This window comes from Eleutherodactylus coqui, chromosome 2 (genome assembly GCF_035609145.1).
Source record: "Eleutherodactylus coqui strain aEleCoq1 chromosome 2, aEleCoq1.hap1, whole genome shotgun sequence".
NCBI classification, from domain to species: domain Eukaryota; kingdom Metazoa; phylum Chordata; class Amphibia; order Anura; family Eleutherodactylidae; genus Eleutherodactylus; species Eleutherodactylus coqui.
Window position 1 is genome coordinate 201,306,812 of NC_089838.1, and position 24,554 is coordinate 201,331,365.

Consider the following 24,554-nt stretch of genomic DNA (forward strand, 5'->3'; position numbering starts at 1 on the left):
TCTCAGAGATGAAAGTGAAAGTAACCCGAACATCGCGTGGTACTCGTCACGAGTAACGAGCATCTCGAACACGCTAATACTCGAACGAGTATCAAGCTCGGACGAGTATGTTCGCTCATCTCTAGTGATATACATTTCATACATTGTTGTCCAGAACTATATTTAGTATTCTGTAGGTTGTTACTGGAAATTGTCGAAGCACCCCTTATAGCTTAGCGGGGGTTCTTTAGTGCAGTAAGTAGAGAGAGTGAGGTCGGCTTCACATCTACATCAGAACTTCATCACAGATTCGGCTCAAAATACCGGACAACTTGAGAACAGTCTCTCACATATGGTGGATGTGCTCATCAGTGAGGGCCCTCTGGAGACAGGTGGCCCACCTGATATTTAGAGTCCTGGGTAAGACATTCTCCTTTGTCCCATCGGCTTGCCTCCTGGTGGACAAACCTACAAGCTACAGTAACCAACAGAACAAGCTTTCACAATATATTTGTATGGCAACGAGGGTCTATATTGCATTCCAGTGGCTCTCGCCATCTCTTCATATGGATCCAATTTTAGCCCGAATTTCCAGAATGATGTTGTACGAGAAGTTGTCCGCCATGAGGGAAGACTGCATGGAGAGTTTCTTTAGGACCTGGTTGCCCTGGGCCATGTATTTGACTATCCCGGGGCTGCACCGCATGCTGGCCTCCTGAGGTGAAGCAGTGTGAATGTGTGATGGGGGAGGGCAGAGAGAAGCGCCTCACGACTCTACTAGGTGGGGGGGCTTGTCTACTCGAAGTGGCACCAATATGTCAGGTAATTCTATTATATCTTTGATAGCATACGATTTAATGAATATTACTCAGAGGCATTGTTTGTTTGTCTGTTTGTGATTTAATTTTTATTTATGTTACAATTTCTATAAACAAAAGATTTAAATCTGCAGTTCAATCTGTAACAAAATTTTACAAAATTTCAATACAAAATCTTAAAAAAAAAAAACCAACTGGGTGTAAAGCGAACAGACCCCATTATAGTCAGTGGGGTCGTCCGGCGCTGTTTGGTTATGTCTAGAGATGCAGCTGTTTAGGCTGCGGGGATTCCGCTTCTCTGTTCCCTGAATAGAGCAGGAAAGCAGAACCCCAGACACAGGTGTGAAACAAACATAAGTCTATCCTACATAGGATTATAGATTCTAGAGAATAATACTTTGAAAAAGGCAAATTGCTAAAACAAGTTTTGTGCAGACATTGAGCCAGTATGGAATTCTGGGCAATTTTAGATTGTGAAATTGTGAGTATAGTTTTCAATTATTAGATAGGCTGTAGTTCAGGATCAGTCTATATCTTGTACCAAGCACTGTCTTTACAAGATATGAGTGAATATACTGATGCATTGTACATCAAATAACTAACAGATCACATTTCATGGTCCAGTTAATATGTATACTTCAGTAACTACAGTCACCTTTACTATCAAATTTTAGTAATCAGATTTATCTAAAAAATATGTTTAAAAAGAAAATAATTATATCCTTAATTGAACATTTTATCTATACATAAACTGTAAAGTGGTGAACATACAGCTTTCCATATATGATGACCCCTTTCTTAATGCTATAGTAGGGTATATGGATGTTTTAGAGTGGTCTCTTGTATGGAATGACCCTCTTCTGTTAGTCTACAGTAATTGGAGAGTAATTTGCTACTCCCATTGAGGGTTCATTGAGACCATCAGTCTGGATTAGAGATGGTGGGGACCCTGGATAAGTGGTTTTGGAGAGCTCCCATTCCACCTCTGGGTTCTGGACCCCACCTGACTCCTTATTGCAGCCACATATAAACGAGATGACCACATATGTGCATAGTGCTCTCCACTAACATCTATGGGAGTTTTAGACATACCCAAGCCAGTGGCTCTCTTAGACGTTAGCTAAGAGAGGCAGACACACATGCAAAGCCCCCTATTTACAGATGGACAAGATCATAGGATCATCACCATCTATGATTGTGTGTGGTAGAGACCCCCAGATCCCCAAGTGGGTAGAAGCCCTTATATGGCATTTTCCAGATGCTGAAGGGGATTACTTAGCTTCCTGCAGCTTACCCCAGCTGCCAACCCCCAACAGTCAACCTATTTATAAAGGGGTACTATTGTGGTACTCAAGAAATGAATGAGCTTGCAACACTATTTCAGTAGTGGATCGTTAGGGATATTACAATTATGGAACCAGCATAGTCATCTATATAGACATCCACTGTCCATATAAGGCTAAAGTTGGAAGCAGCTGAGCCCATTCCACAGGATGTCGGCTGTGGTACACATATGACAGTTTACATCTGAGTGTGTATTGTCCCTTGATCGGCCCAACCATAGCACAAGTAAGGGATGCCAAGCGGTTGACGTGGCAGCTGGGAGACTAGTAAACTCTTTCAAGCCTGTTGTTACAATGCTTTTATTACACCCTGCCAGAGAGCTCAACTATAATAGTACAACATTGATGTTTTTTACCTCTAAACACTGAGTAATTTTCCAAATGATATAACCCACAATCGCTCATCAAAATCAATTTCTTGTGGAACTTGTCGTCAGGAAAATGTTGCTGTCAATCAGGAAGATATCAAGAAAGGTTAGAGCATAAGTACAATATAATTAGATTACTAGATAGATATTTTGCAAGCACGCCACGCTCAAACTGCCAGCAGTGCGACTATGACTCAAGCATCGGTGAATAACTGTACAGCAGGTGATGGCTTGATATCAGATTAAAGGGAACCAGTCACCATAAAAATGCATGTTACAGAGCAGGAAGAGATGAGAAGACTGATATATAGTTTTATTGGAAAATAATCAGTATAACTTGTATTTTATTTATTTATATCCCTGATCCTATGGGCAGTCCTAACAGGGACTGACACAGCCTTCAGTATATGACTGTCAGTCACTGATTAGGACCGCCTTCTGGACTCATAGACCTAGAATGAGCGGGGATTTAAATGAATGAACCAATGCTGGGAGAGGGGATGAGAGTGCCAACAAGCCACTCAACCAAAACCAGGATATTTAGATATATTTTAGGCTGCAAACTAAATCTTTGTGCAGGTGAAAAGCTCTTGAATTAAAAGACAAAAGCACCATGGAGGTATCGTGATACCTTCATCGGCTAACCAGAAAAATTATATATGCAAGCTTTCAAGGCTACTTAAGGCCTCTTCATCGGGCTTTACGTAGACTCGAAAGCTTGTATATATAATTTTTCTGGCTAGCCAATAAAGGTGTCACCTCCATGGGGCTTTTGTCTTAAAAACACATAGATTATTCTGGTTTACAAGGTACCAGACTCATTTTGCTCCAGTCCAAGCAAAGATAATGCGACAATCACCTCAAATCATTTTAAAAACGCATCCTTATCCTTTATTCCACATTCAAGAAGCATAGACAGGAGGGAGGACACAGTGCCTAAGTCATCATATTGCATTGTTAGCTATTTTCCTCTACACTGCAGGTAAAGGAAATGCTATGCAGCCGGGAACTTAGGCTCTGTGGAGGCCTAGAAGCATGGGCGTAACTATAGGGGATGCAGAGGATGCAGTTGCATCCAGGCCCAGTGGCCTTAGGGGGGGCATAAGACCTCTCTTCTCCATGTAAGGAGCACAGCACTATGAATAAAGCATTATAATTGGGTCCAGTTAAAGATTTTGCATTGGGGCCCAGAAGCTTTAATTTACGCCTCTGCCTGGAAGTATGGCTTCAAATTCCTGTTAAAAGTATTTGTACTTTTGATATCATTTAACTTTCAACACTTTACTCCAAAATGGATATAGAGATGCTACTATGAATAAAAGAATGAGCTAAATAGAAAGAGGTGATATAGAGCATTTGGAATTAATTGGGAGGGAGGAACTTCAAGCAAACTGCTATTTTCATTAGTTTTTCAGATCATAGTTGATACTGCTCAGTACTAAAGCGGTTTTCAGAGTTATTGAAATATTGGTGACTGGCCAATGCCCAACTTTCTAATAACTTGTAAAACCACCTTAATGACCTGTAAAGGTTATACTACAGTTCACTGATCCAGGTCAGAATAGAAAACTCAGCAGAAACACCCCTACCTCTGTCCTACTATCTGGTTAAAATGTCACTCATTGCTTGGTCACGGTCACTCTTATATAATCATACAAATAAATTAGAGGAGTTCTCTCTTGCTGCTTCTCTGTGCGTCCTCTCATCTCCAGGCCATCAGTTCGCTCACAGGTAGTCCACAGGATGAAGGTACTTCAGCTGGTGAGTGCTTCCAGATCTATATAAATAAATAAGACTGTAGGCACAGATTTGGCTATATATGGCTATTAAAAACAACGTTTATGCAAGGTCAAACATTGAAGGTTATTTTTTCAATGGAGATAATAGGGCACTTTTCTTATTCTTCAGCGCTGATTGTACAAGAGTTGTGCTTAATTCATATACTTTTCCAGTGTTGATTCATTTTTCTTAGTAGGAGCATTAGGGTCAGGGATTTTATGGCATTGTGTACATAAGGTCTGTATGTAATGTAGAATAAATCAAATAAGGACAGTGTGTGGCCGGCTTCAGACTGGCTCATGCACTAATACGCTCGCTGCTATGAAGCATATTAGCGCATATACCAGTTTGGTTTTTTTGACTATTCAAGCTCCACGCTACTGTGTGTGAGTTTGAAAAAAACAAACAGGAAGATAGGTTCTGCCCTATCTTTTCTCGCACGTGGGAAAACTATATGCAAAAAAGATAGGGCAAGTTCTTGCACAGTTAAGGCTTAAACAGATAAGCACATGCACAAATACACTTGCCGCTATGGAGCATATTTGCACATGAAGGAGTCAAAATTATTTCCTCTTTCACCGTTTAAATTTTGCACTATTGCGCGTGGTAAAAAAAAGCCAAAAGATAGGACAAGTCCTATCTTTTCTTTTGCATAGTATTCTTGGTAAATCAATTGTTTTGTTTTGGCACGTTTTGCGGGTGTGATTTTCACAGCCGCAAGACCTGACGAAATCCTATTCGGCTGTTTAATCCCTAAGGGTGCCTACCCACTTGCGATTTTTTTTCCTGTGATGTTTTGCCTTTTTTCTCAAGAGCAATTAGTATAGAATGTGTTCTTGTCCATCTGGGTGTTTTTTTCCGTTTCGTGGGGTTTTTTCACATAGGAACTGTCAGTTGCATATGTCTCCTTATTTTTCTCTTAATGCACCCATGATTGTCAATGGAGGGCTGCAAAAACCGCAGCGAAAAACGCGCGAAAACGCCGCATTTTTCACGCGCGAAAATCGGCAACACAAGTGGGTAGGCGCCCTCAAACGGTTGTTTTGCCCTTCTGTATACTATGGATCCCCATCCAAATTTAGACCTTTGCAATGGGCAAATATACATACAGAATTCCCAATGTGTATTTGGCATGGAATATAGACCATGGCATAGATTTCCATTCAAATGAATGGAACATTCATTAGTCGTGTATTTGCTGCAGATTTGATGGCGATTCTGTCCGAAATTGCGCCGTGTGAACATACTCTTAATGGTTGTGCTAATGATTGCGCTTCAATAGTTTTTCAACCTATGCAAACAATTTCCATCTATTAAAAAATGTATCATATATGTAAGTTATTATAGCATATTTTCACAATCTAAAAAAGTGGCTCAATGATTTCTTATGTGAACAATGTCAGTGGAGTTTAGTCATACACACTTGGTGGACCATAAAAAAAGAAATAAATAAAAAAATCACAGAAAGTGGCCATATACTTAGGCCGCCTGCACACGGGCGAAAATCCCGCTGCGGGATTTCCGCAACTGAAAGCCTGCATAGGAGTGCATTAGAATACGCACTCCTATGCAGATGGCCGCGGTTTGGCCACGCGAAATGTCGCGCGGCAAACAAACCGTGGCATGTCCTATTTCTGTGCGGGGCTCGCAGAGCCTCGCACAGAAACGTCACTCACCCAGCCACCGGCTCCGGTGTGCGCATGCGCCGGCTGCCCGTCAGCCGGCACATGAAAGAGCCGGGGCCGCCGGGCGCGGGTGAATACGCGCTCCTCCCTGCAGGTGCTCGGGTCGGGTCCCGCGGCGAGAATTCTCGCCGCCGGATCCGACCCGCCCATCTGCAGGCGGCCTTACTGATATAAGAGGGCAGGTATAAACACCACTTCTCCCTTAACATGCAGACAGCTGGACTGCTAAATGTTACTTGTATCTCCATTTTCTGTGAATTTTTTTTTGTCTGTTTTGTATTTCTCTTTCTGTGATTTTAACTAATGTTAGTGTAGGGACCCAAAAGAAGCAAGGACCCTTGACGCTGGGTTGTCAGCTCAAGTATTTTGGCCAAAATATTAACTAATACCTCGTATTTAGCGGCACTTATCAGTACCATGCAGTGCGGCTTTGAACGCTGGGGGAGACCAGGGTGCCAGTGCGGTTCACCTTTGGGGTGCAGGGCACCCTAATGGATTGAAATATGGCGTCATTGATAAGTTGTAAGCTTGTATGGTGCACTACATGCACCATGTGGCCTGATACACTGTATTTACTAAGCAGCCGCCCCCCTTAATATAAGGAAGGTGTGTGAGTGGTTTTTCATCAGTGTCCTTCACATCTGTTTCTTGCCCCTCCATTTAGCAGTCCGACTGTCTGCATGTTAAGGAATAAGAGGTGTATATACTTGCCCTCCTGTGTCAGTATATCAGTAAATATATGGTCACTTTCTGTGATTTTTTTTTCTGTTTATATTTCCCTTTCTATGATTTTAACTTGGTGGACTATAGAACTATTTTCAACTAACACAGAATCCGTGTTTTTGGGAAAAAATGAAAAACAAGTGCACGACGTGACTCTGCACTGTTTGTTGATGTCAGAGGTCATGTTTGTGCTTTTAAGGGCTTAAACACATGGACATGTTTTTCTCCCGTTATGCGGCTGAGATAATCACGGCCGCATAACAGGCCAAAATGAAACCATTGATTTTAATGGTTTTATTTTCACTAGCTCTTTTCTTGGGTGTAGTATTCATGCCTAGGAAAAGATAGGACTTGCCATATTTTTCCTGCAAGTAGTTAATGCTATGTGAGGGGAAAGATAGGGCTGGACCTATCTTCTGCTGTCTTTTTTTTAAGCTCCTGCACTTTAATGAGGAGTATAAAAAGTCTGAGAAGGAAAAAAAAAATTCTGTTCATGTGCAACTATGCTCCATAGTGGTGACCGTAGTTGCGTATATGACCAACTGAAAACACCCTTACACAAATCTAATATGACTAAGGGCTTAAACACACAGACGTGTTTTACTCCTGTTATGTGGCTGTGATAATCATAGCCGCCTTACCAGACAAATCCAAACCATTGAATTCAATGGTTTCCTTTTCATTAGCGGTATTCTTGTCCATTAATATTATGTGCAAAAAAATAGGACTTGCCCTATCTTTCCTGCACATAGTATTAACTACGCGCGGGAAAGATAGGGCAGGACCTATCTTCCTGTCGTTCTTTTTCAAACTCCTGTGCTATGGCCCGAGGAGGAAAAAAGAAAAAAAATGTTCACGCGCATCTATGCTCCGTACTGGTGAGCAGAGTTGCTCATACTACCATTTAAAACCGCCCTCAAGCAGATAATCACCATATAATTTTGTTAACTGCTGTCAAACCTCCAAGCCAATGTGAGTATCATTTTCATATTAGTGAAATACATGAGCACATACTATACAAAGACATACGTTTTTCTACATTCTTTTTCTTCAATAATTGGTTATACAATTATTCTATTGTTTAGCACTGTGATAATATTGCTGCCCGACATCGTATCTGGTCGTATCACTTTTTATGGATAAAACTGTGGTGGTGGGCTTAAACCCTAGAATGCGATCCTGTCTTTCTAACTATTGCTAGCATCTTGGGTAATAAGATTAGTGAACAGTGGCTGAACCCAAAACCAACAAGAATTCTTTATTCTCTAAACTTTATGAGAGTAGAACAGGATAAACAGGGTTAGGTTTTGTTCAAACTTGCATCATAGTTTACATTTATAATGAACTAGAGCGCAGTGCCAGATTTACGGTATGATGGATACCAATGGCACCCAAGAGAACCCATTAACTTACAATGGAGTCTGTTGGATACAGTCATGGTGTATGGTATCTGTCTTTTTGAAAACACTGTTACATATAGTTACAAGTGGTACAGAAGCTATTACTACACATCACACTGGTACGTGTTCAATAGAAGCCTCAAACAAGTAATGCTAAGCTGATATTTCGACATTATGCATAATATAAGACAATTATGTCTCTACAGGATCCATCTTTGATTTACCGGCCAGAGCCTGAAAATTACCAGTACAGGAATTACAAGGTGAGTACAACACAACAGACACATATTATGTCATACCATTTTTCTATGTTTTGGGAGAACCCAGACAATAAAGAAGTCCAATGATTCTGTACTGCCAACAGCGCAGTAATATGCATTAAAAACATACAGTTAAGAAGATGTTGGGGGGAAGATGATTGCTTGCCTTCCACATTGCCAGCACCTTCCTCCGGACATGTTCTTAACCGTATGTTTTTAACGCATTTTTTCTGATAAACTAGGAGTTTTTACAGACTTTCTGCACTGTGCTGGATCAGTGTTTCTTCAGTTCTCCTCCTCTGGGATCCTTGCACCCGGGACTGGATCCATGCACGCTGCTGGATGGTGAGCTGTGCTGATGGGGAGATGAGGTTTTGAACTGTATCCTAACTTTGGCTCTATAGTATAGAGCAGTAGACAACTTATGTGCTGCCATATGGTGTCTCAAAAAAGGGTATGTTTACAAGTAGCGGAAATGCTGCGGATCCTCCACAGCAGAACATCCACAGCAAAATCTACATGATTTCTGTATCCAAAAATGCATCAAAATTTGCACCATGCATGCAGATTTTACTTTGGTTCTACAGCTGATATCGCCCTTTCAATAGAGGGGAAGTCTCCATATCTACACCAAAATTCATTTTAAAATCCGGATTTTGATGCAGTATTTATGTGGATTTTACCATGGATCCTCCACTGCTGAAAATCCACAGCATTTCCACTACTAACCTAAGGGCTTGTACAGCTGTTTTTGCTCTGTTAGCAGAAAGAAAAGATCGTGGCTATAGTGCTGAAAAAATCGTGTGAACGGGCTACTTCAAACTATGTGAAGTAGCCAGTTCACCTGATCCGAGGTACGTGCCGTGTGCTTACTTCTAGCATAGGAGCCTATGGAAAGTACACAGCAAAGATAGGACATGTCCTATTTTTGCGCACCCTTCGGAGCTGACATTGTTAGATGCGCACATTCAGCGCATCTAACAATCGTCCATGTGAACACTTTTATAGGAACCTAAAAGAACAGCGCTCGTCTGAACGTGGCCTTAGAAGCATTCTAGTACTGCATCCGATGATATAAGTATGTATAAATATGCATTCCTCTTCAGATCCAATCCATAAGCCTGAAGAAGTACCCTGCGTTGGTACGAAAGCTCGCTATTATTACATCATGTATTTTTGTTAGCCATTAAAAGGTATCATATCTACAAGATTACGTCGTTTCTCTTGCTGAGAACAATCACATTTTGCATCCGATGAAGCATGCCATATTTTTCCTATAGAAACTCTAAGTGTCTCTGTATGACTTCTGAGCTGTACAGAAGTATAGTAGGGCCTCATAGATAATAATCAGTGTTGTATTATGGATCTGTACAACACAAGAGTTATCATCAGTAAAAATAGAGATGTAGATATGTGACATCTACTGTATATACTGTAACTATTCAAGTTTATTTTCCGTTTTCCACTTTTGATTTGTAGACTAAATTGGAACAAGGTACAAGTGAATTTTATTTTGAAATCCTAACCAAATTGCACGAGTTACAAAGCTATCGCCTATATAAGTTGGAAAAAGACACAGGTCCAATCAAGTTTAACCTTTCTTGATCAATTATATATTATTCATTGCTAGATTAGTTATAACCTTCAATACCATTTGTCATTAAATAAGTATCTAGCCATTTTTAAATGCTAACATAGTATCTGCCATTACTGCCTCTTGTGGTAGGGCATTCCATGCTTAGACTACTCTATCTGTAAAGAACCATTTTCTTTATTAATGCTTAATTTACCTTTCCTCCAAATGTAATGTTTGTTGAGTAGTCCTTTGTAAAGTCACTGGAAAGAGTAAATCATGTGCTAGTTCTTTGTATTGACCACATATATAATTATACATGTAAGAGAGCGTCTTTTTTTCAAGCTGAACAAGTTGTAGTTTGTGAAGCTACTCATTATAAAATTCACAATCCCATTTAATCTAGTTGCCAGTCTTTGAATCTTTTACTGATCTGTTATACCTTATTTACAAAGTGGAACTCAAAACTGAATCCATTTACTCTAATAACTGAGTTGTGGTCTTCGAATGGATTTATATAGCAGTAATATTACATTGGTATCACAGGTTTTTATTTCTCTTTATATACACCCTAAAATCGTATTTGCTTTTGCTTGACATTGTGTACTGCTGCTTAGTTTACTTGAAACCAGAATACCTAGGTCCTTAAAAAATTGGGCCTAACACTGATGCTTGTGGTAGTGCACTGCTGACATTAGCCCATTTTTAGTATGTATCACTTACAATGACTTTTTGCTTTTGTCTGTACTAATTCCTCACCCAAGTACATACATTGTTATGAACATCACAGGCGCAAAATGGAACAAAGTGAAATCATTGATTTCAATGGTTTTGTTTTCACTAGTGGGAACTATCTTCCTGCTTTTTTTTCAAACTCGCGTTCAATAGTTTAAAAAGTAAAAAAAACAAAACACTGGTTTATGCACCAATCTTTTTTAGCCCTAAATCTGTTGTTTCAGTATGAGAATGTTGTGCGGTACAGTATCAGATGGTTTGGCAAAGCCCAAATATATCACATCAGTCGCATGACCTACATCCAGATTTACACTTACCTCCTCATAAAAATCAAGCGTGTTGGTTAGGCATGACCTGTTTTTTCATAAATTCATGCCAATCAGTTATTAGTTAAGATTAAGTATCTTAAGAAGAATTGGAGGACCATATAGCCATGCTACTTTTTCAGGAGCAATAACATAGAGATATTTATCTCTCCACAGGATGGACCGTTGGTGGACAGAGTGAAAATGACCTACACTCTTATGCACACATACCAAACTATGGACTTTGTGAAGGAAAAGGTGGGTTCAAATTTTTTGATAGTTAATAGAGATGAGAGAACGTACTCGTCCGAGCTTGATACTCGTTCGAGTATTAGCGTGTTCGAGATGCTCGTTATTCGAAACGAGTACCACGCGATGTTCGAGTTACTTTCACTTTCATCTCTGAGACGTTAGCGCGCTTTTCTGGCCAATAGAAAGACAGGGAACGCATTACAACTTCCCCCTGCGATGTTCAAGCCCTATACCACCCCCCTGCAATGAGTGGCTGGCGAGATCAGGTGTCACCCGAGTATATAAATCGGCCCCTCCCGCGGCTCGCCACAGATGCGTTCTGACAGAGATCAGGGAAAGTGCTGTCTTGCTGGAGTTGCTATAGGGAGAGTGTTAGGAGTATTTTAGGCTTCAAGAACCCCAACGGTCCTTCTTAGGGCCACATCTAACCGTGTGCAGTAGTGTGGAGGCTGCTTTTTGCAGTGTTGCACTTTTTTTTTTTTTGTATATCGGCGGTGCAGAGCATTGCGCCCTGCAGTAATTATACATAGTCCAGGGGCAGTAGTGGTGGTGAGGCAGGGACAGAAGACATATTTATTGAATATAGGCAGTGGGCCTTTCCAAAAACATTTGGGAAAAAAAATCTATTTGGGCTGCCTGTGACTGTCCTCAGTGTACTGGGTCTCTGCTGGGGGTAGTTGTCCTAATTCATACGCAGCCAGCTAAGTGTTACAGCAGGCTTGTGCAAAATTATTTCCTGGCTCTGTGTTGGCTGTTACATCACCGCTGTATTCCAGTCCACAGTGCAACAGTTTGCAGTTATTTTACATACTCCAGGGCCAGTAGTGGTGACGCAGAGAGAGAAGACATATACAGTGTATATAGGTAGTGGGCCTTTCCAAAAACGTTTGGTAAAAAAAATCTATTTGGGCTGCCTGTGACCGTCCTCAATGTACTGGGTCTGTGCTGGGGGCAGTTGTCCTAATTCATACGCAGCCAGCTAAGTGTTACAGCAGGCTTGCGCAAAATTATTTCCTGGTTCTGTGTTGGCTGTTACATCACCGCTGTATTCCAGTCCACAGTGCAACAGTTTGCAGTTATTTTACATACTCCAGGGCCAGTAGTGGTGACGCAGAGAGAGAAGACATATACAGTGTATATAGGCAGTGGGCCTTTCCAAAAACATTTGGGAAAAAAAATCTATTTGGGCTGCCTGTGACTGTCCTCAGTGTACTGGGTCTGTGCTGGGGGTAGTTGTCCTAATTCATACGCAGCTAGCTAAGTGTTACAGCAGGCTTGCGCAAAATTATTTCCTGGCTCTGTGTTGGCTGTTACATCACCGCTGTATTCCAGTCCACAGTGAAACAGTTTGCAGTTATTTTACATACTCCAGGGCCAGTAGTGGTGACGCAGAGAGAGAAGACATATACAGTGTATATAGGTAGTGGGCCTTTCCAAAAACGTTTGGTAAAAAAAATCTATTTGGGCTGCCTGTGACTGTCCTCAGTGTACTGGGTCTGTGCTGGGGGCAGTTGTCCTAATTCATACGCAGCCAGCTAAGTGTTACAGCAGGCTTGCGCAAAATTATTTCCTGGTTCTGTGTTGGCTGTTACATCACCGCTGTATTCCAGTCCACAGTGCAACAGTTTGCCGTTATTTTACATACTCCAGGGCCAGTAGTGGTGACGCAGAGAGAGAAGACATATACAGTGTATATAGGCAGTGGGCCTTTCCAAAAACATTTGGGAAAAAAAATCTATTTGGGCTGCCTGTGACTGTCCTCAGTGTACTGGGTCTGTGCTGGGGGTAGTTGTCCTAATTCATACGCAGCTAGCTAAGTGTTACAGCAGGCTTGCGCAAAATTATTTCCTGGCTCTGTGTTGGCTGTTACATCACCGCTGTATTCCAGTCCACAGTGCAACAGTTTGCAGTTATTTTACATACTCCAGGGTCAGTAGTGGTGACACAGAGAGAGAAGACATATACAGTGTATATAGGCAGTGGGCCTTTCCAAAAACATTTGGGAAAAAAAATCTATTTGGGCTGCCTGTGACTGTCCTCAGTGTACTGGGTCTGTGCTGGGGGTAGTTGTCCTAATTCATACGCAGCTAGCTAAGTGTTACAGCAGGCTTGCGCAAAATTATTTCCTGGCTCTGTGTTGGCTGTTACATCACCGCTGTATTCCAGTCCACAGTGCAACAGTTTGCAGTTATTTTACATACTCCAGGGCCAGTAGTGGTGATGCAGAGAGAGAAGACATATACAGTGTATATAGGTAGTGGGCCTTTCCAAAAACGTTTGGTAAAAAAAATCTATTTGGGCTGCCTGTGACTGTCCTCAGTGTACTGGGTCTGTGCTGGGGGCAGTTGTCCTAATTCATACGCAGCCAGCTAAGTGTTACAGCAGGCTTGCGCAAAATTATTTCCTGGTTCTGTGTTGGCTGTTACATCACCGCTGTATTCCAGTCCACAGTGCAACAGTTTGCAGTTATTTTACATACTCCAGGGTCAGTAGTGGTGACACAGAGAGAGAAGACATATACAGTGTATATAGGCAGTGGGCCTTTCCAAAAACATTTGGGAAAAAAAATCTATTTGGGCTGCCTGTGACCGTCCTCAGTGTACTGGGTCTGTGCTGGGGGTAGTTGTCCTAATTCATACGTAGCCAGCTAAGTGTTACAGCAGGCTTGCGAAAAATTATTTCCTGGCTCTGTTGTGCGTTCCGTAAGCGAAGTCAGCCTCCAACCACAGGCCAATAAGTGGCACATTTAATTACAACGTTCTGTTTCTGCACTACTGGTAATACAACATGCTGAGGGGTAGGGGTAGGCCTAGAGGACGTGGACGCGGGCGAGGACGCGGAGGCCCAAGTCAGGGTGTGGGCACAGGCTGAGCCAGTGCGGTGGCCAGGGGTAGAGGCAGGGCCAGACCGAATAATCCACCAACTGTTTCCCAAAGCGCCCCCTCGCGCCATGCCACCCTGCAGAGGTCAAGGTGCACTACGGTGTGGCAGTTTTTCACAGAGACGCCTGACGAACGACGAACAGTGGTGTGCAACCTTTGTCGCGCCAAGATCAGCCGGGGAGCCACCACCACCAGCATGCGCAGGCATATGATGGCCAAGCACCCCACAAGGTGGGACGAAGGCCGTTCACCGCCTCCGGTTTGCACCACTGCCTCTCCCCCTGTGCCCCAACCTGCCACTGAGATCCAACCTCCCTCTGAGGACACAGGCACTACCGTCTCCTGGCCTGCACCCACACCCTCACCTCCGCTGTCCTCGGCCCCATCCAGCAATGTCTCTCAGCGCAGCGTCCAGACGTTGCTAGCGCCACTGTTTGAGCGCAAGCGCAAGTACGCCGCCACGCACCCGCACGCTCAAGCGTTAAACGTGCACATTGCCAAATTGATCAGCCTGGAGATGCTGCCGTATAGGCTTGTGGAAACGGAGGCTTTCAAAAGCATGATGGCGGCCGCGGCCCACGCGCTACTCGGTTCCCAGTTGCCACTACTTTTCCCGATGTGCCGTCCCAGCCCTGCACGACCACGTCTCCCACAACATTGTACGCGCCCTCACCAACGCGGTTACTGCCAAGGTCCACTTAACAACGGACACGTGGACAAGCACAGGCGGGCAGGGCCACTATATCTCCCTGACGGCACATTGGGTGAATTTAGTGGAGGCTGGGACCGAGTCAGAGCCTGGGACCGCTCACGTCCTACCCACCCCCAGAATTGCGGGCCCCAGCTCGGTGCTGGTATATGCAGTGGTGTATACTTCCTCCACTAAACCACCCTCCTCCTCCTCCAACGCAACCTCTGTCTCGCAATCAAGATGTGTCAGCAGCAGCACGTCACCAGCAGTCGCTGTCGCGCGGCGTGGCAGCACAGCGGTGGGCAAGCGTCAGCAGGCCGTGCTGAAACTACTCAGCTTAGGAGGGAAGAGGCACATGGCCCACGAACTGCTGCAGGGTCTGACAGAGCAGACCGACCGCTGGCTTTCGCCGCTGAGCCTCCAACCGGGCATGGTCGTGTGTGACAACGGCCGTAACCTGGTGGCGGCTCTGCAGCTCGGCAGCCTCACGCACGTGCCATGCCTGGCCCACGTCTTTAATTTGGTGGTTCAGCACTTTCTGAAAAGCTACCCACACTTGTCATACCTGCTCGGAAAGGTGCGCTGGGTCAGCGCACATTTCCGCAACTCCAAGACGGACGCTGCCACCCTGCAGACCCTGCAACATCGGTTTAATCTGCCAGTGCACCGACTGCTGTGCGACGTGCCCACACGGTGGAACTCTACACTCCACATGTTGGCCAGACTCTATGAGCAGCGTAGAGCTATAGTGGAATACCAACTCCAACATGGGCGGCGTAGTGGGAGTCAGCCTCCTCAATTCTTTACAGAAGAGTGGGCCTGGTTGGCAGACATCTGCCAGGTCCTTGGAAACTTTGAGGAGTCTACCCAGATGGTGAGCGGGGATGCTGCAATCATTAGCGTCACCATTCCTCTGCTATGCCTCTTGAGAAGTTCCCTGCAAAGCATAAAGGCTTTGCACTCGGAAACGGAGGCGGGGGAAGACAGTATGTCGCTGGATAGTCAGAGCACCCTCCTGTCTATATCTCAGCGCGTTGAGGAGGAGGAGGAGGAGGGGGAGGAGCATGAGGAGGAGGGGGAAGAGACAGCTTGGCCCACTGCTGAGGGTACCCATGCTGCTTGCCTGTCATCCTTTCAGCGTGTATGGCCGGAAGAGGAGGAGGAGGATCCTGAAAGTGATCTTCCTAGTGAGGACAGCCATGTGTTGCGTACAGGTACCCTGGCACACATGGCTGACTTCATGTTAGGATGCCTTTCTCGTTACCCTTGCGTTACACGCATTCTGACCACTACGGATTACTGGGTGTACACACTGCTCGACCCACGGTATAAGGAGAACCTTTCCACTCTCATTCCCGAAGAGGAAAGGGGTTCGAGAATGATGCTATACAACAGGGCGCTGGTGGACAAACTGATGGTAAACTTCCCATCCGACAGCGCTAGTGGCAGAAGGCGCAGTTCCGAGGGCCAGGTAGCAGGGGAGGCGCAGAGATCAGGCAGCATGTACAGCGCAGGCAGGGGAACATTCTCCAAGGCCTTTGCCAGCTTTATGGCTCCCCAGCAAGACTGTGTCACCGCCCCTCAGGCAAGGCTGAGTTGGCGGGAGCACTGTAAAAGGATGGTGAGGGAGTACGTAGCCGATCGCACGACCGTCCTCGGTGACGCCTCTGCCCCCTACAACTACTGGGTGTCGAAGCTGGACACGTGGCCTGAACTCCCGCTGTATGCCCTGGAGGTGCTTGCTTGTCCTGCGGCCAGCATCTTGTCAGAGAGGGTGTTTAGTGCGGCTGGGGGAATCATCACGGATAAGCGTACCCGCCTGTCAACCGACAGTGCCGACAGGCTTACACTCATCAAGATGAACAAAGCCTGGATTTCCCCAGACTTCTCTTCTTCACCAGCGGACAGCAGCGATACCTAAGCAATACGTAGGCTGCACCCGCGGATGGAAGCATCGTTCTCTATCACCATCAAAAACGTGGACATTTTTGCTTCATCAATCTGTGTATAATATTCCTCCTCCTCCTGCTCCTCCTCCTGAAACCTCACGTAATCACGCTGAACGGGCAATTTTTCTTAGGCCCACAAGGCTCAGTCATATAATTTTTCTAAACAATTTTTATACGTTTCAATGCTCATTAAAGCGTTGAAACTTGCACCTGAACCAGTTTTTATTTTAACTGGGCTGCCTCCAGGCCTAGTTACCAATTAAGCCACATTAACCAAAGCGATTAATGGGTTTCACCTGCCCTCTTGGTTGGGCATGGGCAATTTTTCTGACGTACATTAGTACTGTTGGTACACCAATTTTTTGGGGCCCTCGCCTACAGTGTAATCCAATTAATTTTTTGCCCACCTGCATTAAAGCTGACGTTACATCAGCTGTGTTGGGCACTGCAATGGGATATATTTATGTACCGCCAGTGGCTTCCTGGCACCCACCCATGCTGTCGGTCCACACGGAGTTGTAACTGCATGTGTCCACTTCTAAAGAACCCCAGTCTGACTGGGGCATGCACTGTGGGCCGAAGCCCACCTGCATTAAACATGACATTACCTCAGCTGTGCTGGGCACTGCAATGGGATATATTTATGTACCGCCGGTGGGTTCCAGGGAGCCACCCATGCTATGGGTCCACAGGGACTTCACAATAGGGAGTTGTACCTGCCTGTGTCTATGAATTAAAAAGCCCAGTCAGGTTGGGGCATGCAGTGTGGGCCGAAGCCCACCTGCATTTAATCTAACGTTAGCTCTGCTGTCCAGGGCACTGCAATGGGATACATTTATGTACAGCTGGTGGATTCCAGGGAGCCACCCATGCTGTGGGTGCACACGGAATTCCCATTGCGGAGTTGGGGATTCCCAGTTGTACCTGCCTGTGACTATTTATAAAAAAACGCGGTCTGACTGGGGCATGCAGACACCTTCACAAAATGAATAGTGTGTGGCACATAGGTTCCCCATTGCTATGCCCATGTGTGCAGCTCCTGATGGCGGTGGCACAGGATTATATTTCTCATTGCTTCTGTACAGCATTGTGGGCTATCGCCCCGCCCCTTTTAAAGAGGGTCGCTGCCTAGCCGTGCCAACCCTCTGCAGTGTGTGCCTGCGGTTCCTCTGGCAGACGCACTTATAAATAGACATGAGGGTGGTGTGGCATGAGTGCAGCTGAAGGCTGCGCAGGGACACTTTGGTGTGCGCTGCGGACACTGCGTCGTGCGGGGGGGGGGTTGGGCAGCATGTAACCCAGGAGAAGTGGCAGCGGAGTGTCATGCAGGCAGTGATTGTGCTTTGTTGGAGGTAGTGTGGTGCTTAGCTAAGGTATGCATTGCTAATGAGGGCTTTTCAGAAGTAAAAATTGTTGGGAGGGGGGGCCCACTCTTGCCGCTATTGTGGCTTAATAGTGGGACCTGGGAACTTGAGATGCAGCCCAACATGTAGCCCCTCGCCTGCCCTATCCGTTGATGTGTCGTTCCCATCACTTTCTTGAATTGCCCAGATTTTCACAAATGGAGACCTTAGCGAGCATCGGCGATATACAAAAATGCTCGGGTCGCCCATTGACTTCAATGGGGTTTGTTATTCGAAACGAACCCTCGAGCATCGCGAAATTTTCGTCCCGAGTAACGAGCACCCGAGCATTTTGGTGCTCGCTCATCTCTAATAGTTAATTACGTAAATAATATACAGACATAGTTGTTATATAGATGATACATATAAAATTTCCTATTCATGTAAACACTTGGACAGCATAGCATTACTTGGGAAGGGGTGAGTTTTTGAAGTTCAACCGGCCTTCTTGGTAGTTACAAAGAGTTTGAGCCACCATTGGTGTAGTAAATTGGTAACTTTAAGTATATTAAATGGGGCATACATATCAGTAGAAACTCTATTACAGTATAATTTGCAATGCTCTGATCAATAACCCAACTATATATTGTAGTTTTTCCACAACAGTGTAAGAAATATTTTTCAATACCCTTGAATGAGCCGTAATCTAAGGACATCACATTGTTTTCAAGGTTACAACCAGTGCTAGTTCTGTAGGAAATTACATAACCATTAGGAAACTGATGATGTTGAGCAAACATGTGCTGCAATATGATACTGTACTTGCTTTAAAGCATTACTGTCAATATATTTGTTATTAAGAACATAAAAATCCAAATTTGCACTGAGTAGTCAGAATGTTGATTTATAATTTTCCCACTTGAAGTGGTTTTCTAAATTAATTTCTTTTACATCAGCTGGCCAACCTGAAAAATACCAAAATAGCGTATATTCACTCATCCCGGATCCCCACAGTTGCATCTGCTGTTCTCCATGGTGACACTATTTACAAGCTGCAGTTGGTTTTTCTATGGAATGTCACAGACTGACTGCAGCCAATGTCCTCAGCGGTGCAGTGTAGAGCTGGAGATCTGAGAAAGGTGACTATAGGCTAGTTTGTTATTTTTCAGCAAGGCCAACTGGTTTAACACTTTGCAATCCACTCTCTGACGTGTAAAGACATTCTGATTGAAGGCTGTACAGCTGCGATGTCGGAAGACGTCTGGCAGGGTATTCTTACTGTATATTACTGGCTGCTCTGTTGTCGGGGGCCTCTCCAGCATGTCCAATACCGCAGTACTGGCTCTAGCTAACAGATGGCACCATTGTATAATGGCAGAAAGAGAAAGCCCACTAGGAAACCCTGAATCCAAAATTGGATTGCAAAGGGTTAAAATAAAACTTAACTTGGAAAACTCTTTTAATCCCTTAGCGGCATCCGATATACCTGTACAGCAGATGTATGCGGGGTTTGTAGGGAGCGAGCTCAGCAGCCGGTGGGTGATGGCTGTCTTTGGCAGTTGACACTGGGCCATAACAGCCGCGATCAGAGATAACGCTGACTACATTCATTAACCCTTTGTATGCTGATGTTAATTGAGACAGTGGCATATAAATGGCCTAACATTGGAAAGAGCTCTTTCTGTCTCCCAAATGGCCCCCCGCAATCAGAATGTATGGTGCAGTTTGGGGATCATGGAAGCCTGCGACTTTGTTAAGATCCCCAAGGCTGCCATGTCTTTCTGAATGTATAGACTCCATATGTAGTTGGAACAATGTGTAAGTACAGTATGAGCCAATAGTAATACAACTGTGTGTGTTCAAGCCCTTAAAGGGGTTGTCCCGCGAAAGCAAGTGGGGGTATACACTTCTGTATGGCCATATTAATGCACTTTGTAATATACATCGTGCATTAAATATGAGCCATACAGAAGTTATTCACTTACCTGTTCCGTTGCTAGCGTCCTCGTCTCCATGGTGCCGTCTAATTTCAGCGTCTAATCTCCCGATTAGACGCGCTTGCGCAGTCCGGTCTTCTCCTTTCTGAATGGGGCCGCTCGTGCTGGAGAGCTGCTCCTCGTAGCTCCGCCCCGTCACGTGTGCCGATTCCAGCCAATCAGGAGGCTGGAATCGGCAATGGAACGCACAGAGCCCACGGTGCACCATGGGAGAAGACCTGCGGTCCACCGTGGGTGAAGATCCCGGCGGCCATCTTCGCAAGGTAAGAAGTCACCGGAGCGCGGGGATTCGGGTAAGTACTATGCGGTTTATTTTTTAAACCCCTGCATCGGGTTTGTCTCACGCCGAACGGGGGGGCTATTGAAAAAAAAAAAAACCCGTTTCGGCGCGGGACAACCCCTTTAATTAAAAAAAAATAAAGAAATGTCTTATTTTTGTTCAATGCCCTCTTTGTTTTGGCCACACAAACACATGAAAAACTGTCTAAATCTAACAACTTTTCAACTGTAGTCTTTATATGCTTTGTAGACTCCATGGTAGCCCTCACTTGTAAATGTCAATCTAACCTATCTGATAAAAGAATCCATGTAGCACGTGCATTGTGTACCAAGTAGAATGATTTTACTTGTAATCTCATGTCCTAGGCTCAAAGGTGCTGCATGATTTATAACTACTGGTTAATAGAGAATCGTTGATAACAGTATTGATTGCCTGACAGGATATTTCTTAAGGCCCATTTAGGCACAACGATTATCGGTCTAAAGCCATCTTTTGAGCGATAATGGCTGTGTCTAAACTCGCAGCTATAGTGCATTTTTCATGCACTATTTGTTCATTGCAAACTTTTAGCAATCTTAAATCAGCAATGACTATTATCAGCGCCGCACGCTGAGTTCTCAGCAGGATACTGCTTATAGTATTCTTTCAGCTGGTACCCTTCTCAGAGCTCTCAGCGGGGATACCAGCTGATAGCTCCGAGAACAAAGCAGCTGTCAGCGCTCTTGCTGTTCTCGGAGCTATCAGCAGTATCCCGCTTCGCCTTCATTTACACGGTAATAACCTCTTTAGTAGCTAATTAGCTACTTAAGAGGTTATGCAAAGTGATCGCTCAAAACTGTCACGCAAACTGCCGTTTGAGCGAATTTTGAGCGATTATTGTTCCATGTAAATACACCTTTATTTTCAAGATGAGATCTGCACCACGTTCTATTTTCACCTATGTCCCAAATTATCACAATATAGGTCACTGTTCACAGTTAAATGCTGCAAATGTCTATAATGTGACTATTTTATCTCATTGGCATTTTGTAAATTAAAGGAACTGTTTTCTTTAAATGGAAGCCATCACCTGGTGACACATTTTCCCTACAGAAATATAGCGGTACATCCCAATAATTAAAATAATGTCTTTATGATAATAAATGAGTATGAATTTCTTTTACAAATCAAACCTTCAAGAGTCATGATTTTTGTACTTTACTATTATAGAATGTCACATTAATTTTCTATTCAGCATGCTCGCTGGAGTTCTTGTACACATAAAAAGATGAGCGCTATGGAGGCTATAAGTTTGCTGGATAATCTGGTGGATGAATCTGATCCAGATGTCGACTTCCCAAACTCCTTCCATGCTTACCAAACAGCAGAGGGTATCCGCAAGGCTCACCCAGACAAAGGTACACACCTGTGCTACAAACATACTATACAGAATACAGGTTTATGGTGTTTTTCCCAGTTAAATTATATAGGCGTGCCTGTTTCAATAGGGCACTGGGCAGTTATGGCCTCAGACCAATGACTGTAGGGGAACGAGACATTGGGTAGTTGGTAGAGATGAGCCAGCATACTGGATTGTGTGGGATGGTATGCATTTAACATGGGCACCAGATGTTGCATGGCAAATTTGCCTGTGATAAAGCGTCTGTTTTTTGGAATCTATGCCGTTACACTTGAACAATGGATTCATTCTTAGCAAACTCAAGCACACAAAAAAATGTGTCCTGTGATGTCGCCATTTTCCTATAAACTGTAAACAACAAAACAAGAACCAGTGCTGCGGTGTAGCAGAAAGTTGAACTTAATGGTAGGTCATAAAAAACTTTGAACCTTCCTCTTTTCAGTTTATGTGTGGATTGTGTAACTGTCTTTTGTACTTTGTAATTACATCCCCATATCTGCTGCTTCTTTTTGAATAACCCTGAATATTAAAGAGAACAGGATGTAATACTGACCACTGTGGTACCCCGCTGGCAATGGTGACTCATTCTGAGTATGTGCCATTAATAACCACCCCTGCTTTCTATCACTGAGCCAGTTAAGCATTTACACACATTTCCCTTAGTTCAACCATTTTTTTTTATATACCAAACGTTTATGCAGCAAATTAACATATATGACATCCAACAACTCTCCCTGGTCCAGTCTAGAACTTATCTCCTCATAGAAACTGAGCAGTGGGACAGACCCTGGAATTATATTGTAACTGTCACTTAAATGTTTTTTAAATGTATAGAACAGTCAAATTCTACCCATTTTTACAATAGGTTTTATTAGCCTATCCTGTACATTTTTCTTTCAAAAGCCCTCTTCTACTTTGCAGCTAGAAGTCATTGCCAGGGAAATTTGTGTTCACTTAATTACAAGAAGTGCACTCCAGCTGTGCCTGCACTGTATTCTCTAGTGCAGCTGCAGATAGTTGCTCCCATATAACACTTATTAACCCCTTAGCTTTTTGTTTATTTTCCATTTTCGCTTTTTCCTCCTCCCTTGTAAAAAATGTATCTCTTTTATTTATTCATCGATCTAGCTGTATGAGGGCTTGTTTTTTGCGGGACGAGTTGTATTTTTCAATAGCACTATTTAATGTACCATGTAATATACTGAAAAACTTTACAAAAACTTTAAGTAGAGAGAAATGAAAAACAAAGTTTATGTTGGTACCATTTTTGAATACATACGACATTTTGATCGCTTTTTATTATATTTTTTTCTTGGAGACAGGGTGACCAAAAAAGTGTATTTCTGACGTTCTTTATTTTTTTTCGGACGACATTCCCTATGCAGGGTAAATAATGCATTACTTTGATAGATCAGACTTTTACGTACGCAGCAATATCAAATACATACTTTTGCTTTATTATTTAGACTCTTCTATTTTTAATTACGGCAAAGTTTTTTTTTAACCTTTTTTTATGTTTTTTTTTTTTAATAATTAGTAAAACTTTATTCTTTTCATTTTTACATTTTCTTTTAGTCCCCAGGGGAGACCACAACTAGCAATACTTTGATCACTCCTACAGTATGATGTAATGCTATAGCATTACATCATACTGCATTCTGACAGACAGTCTACCAAGCCACCCCATGGGGATGGCTTGATAGGCATACTGCCAAGACAGCCCCGGGGCCTTTCAGAAGGTCCCCGATTGCCATGACACCTGCATGGCTCCCCCGATCGCACTGAACATCGTTTGGGAGATTTAAATGCCACTATCGGAATGGACAGCGGTATTTAATGGGTTAACAGCCCTAATCAGTCGTGCGGCATGTCTGGGATGTTGCCCACGGGTGTCAGCTGTAATAAATAGCTGACAGTCGTGATGTAATGAGGGAGATAGCAGCGTTATAGCCTGCTTTGTGTTTTCCATTGAGTCTTACAAACATACTTCCTTCTGTGTCCCACAATCTATCTTCAGCGCTTTTCTTTTTTTCCCTGCTTTTGCTACTCTTCTCCCAGTAGTGCCGTGTGTGCAAAGAAGCTGTTCTATACTGCAGACGGCTTCTCCCCTTCACAGCACCTGCTCCACACTGGACCCAATGTACTGTCAGCATCTCAGTAATTCGGGTGTACAGTACTGTATGTCTCCATAGCAGAAGAGGAGTTTTGAAGGAAAAAGGTACAGAATAGGCTAATAAAACCTGTTGTGAAAATGCTTAGAATTGTCTAATCTGTACTTTTAAAAATAAAAAGTGAGTGTTATCCTTGAAATATTAGAATAAATTGTATATCACTGAGCATTATTTATAGAAAAAACAAAATTGCTTCATTTTTAACTACTATCGTAATGACTACTTTTAATTCAACATGTTTTTATTAACTTTTCCATAAATGGGGTAGAGTATAGATGCATGTTACACAGTAAAATAAGTACGATAGAGTGTTAAATTCTTAGTGATCACTTTCAAACATTGCAGTATATACTCCTGGTTCTGAGCATGCAATCCCAGTTTACAACAGACGTTTACGACATATCTTGTCGCATCCTAATGAGGGAAGGGGGGTTTTGGCCTCCTGCACACTTGCAGGTCGGACCCCGCGTGCGGGATTTCCGCAGTGGAGTTCGACCCGGTGCCCAGCCGCTGACCCCAGCTTACCTGTCCGGCGGCTTCTCCACATGCTGTGGAAGCCAGCCGTGCGTAACCCCCACAAAATCGCAGCATGCTGCGATTTATTCTCCATGAGCAGAAAATC

General features: G+C 43.7%; 1 protein-coding gene across 1 annotated transcript in view; it reads left to right on the forward strand.

The window, feature by feature from the left end:
- Positions 1-4,213: 4,213 nt before the first annotated feature.
- Positions 4,214-24,554, forward strand: part of MIOX (myo-inositol oxygenase) — a 39,085-nt gene continuing 18,744 nt past the window's right edge. Inside the window, exons 1-4 of the mRNA XM_066589932.1 lie at positions 4,214-4,269; positions 8,302-8,358; positions 11,146-11,226; positions 21,597-21,759. Of these exons, the coding sequence (XP_066446029.1) occupies positions 4,252-4,269; positions 8,302-8,358; positions 11,146-11,226; positions 21,597-21,759 (319 nt within the window). The 5' untranslated portion in view covers positions 4,214-4,251. The remainder of the gene's footprint in view (positions 4,270-8,301; positions 8,359-11,145; positions 11,227-21,596; positions 21,760-24,554) is intronic.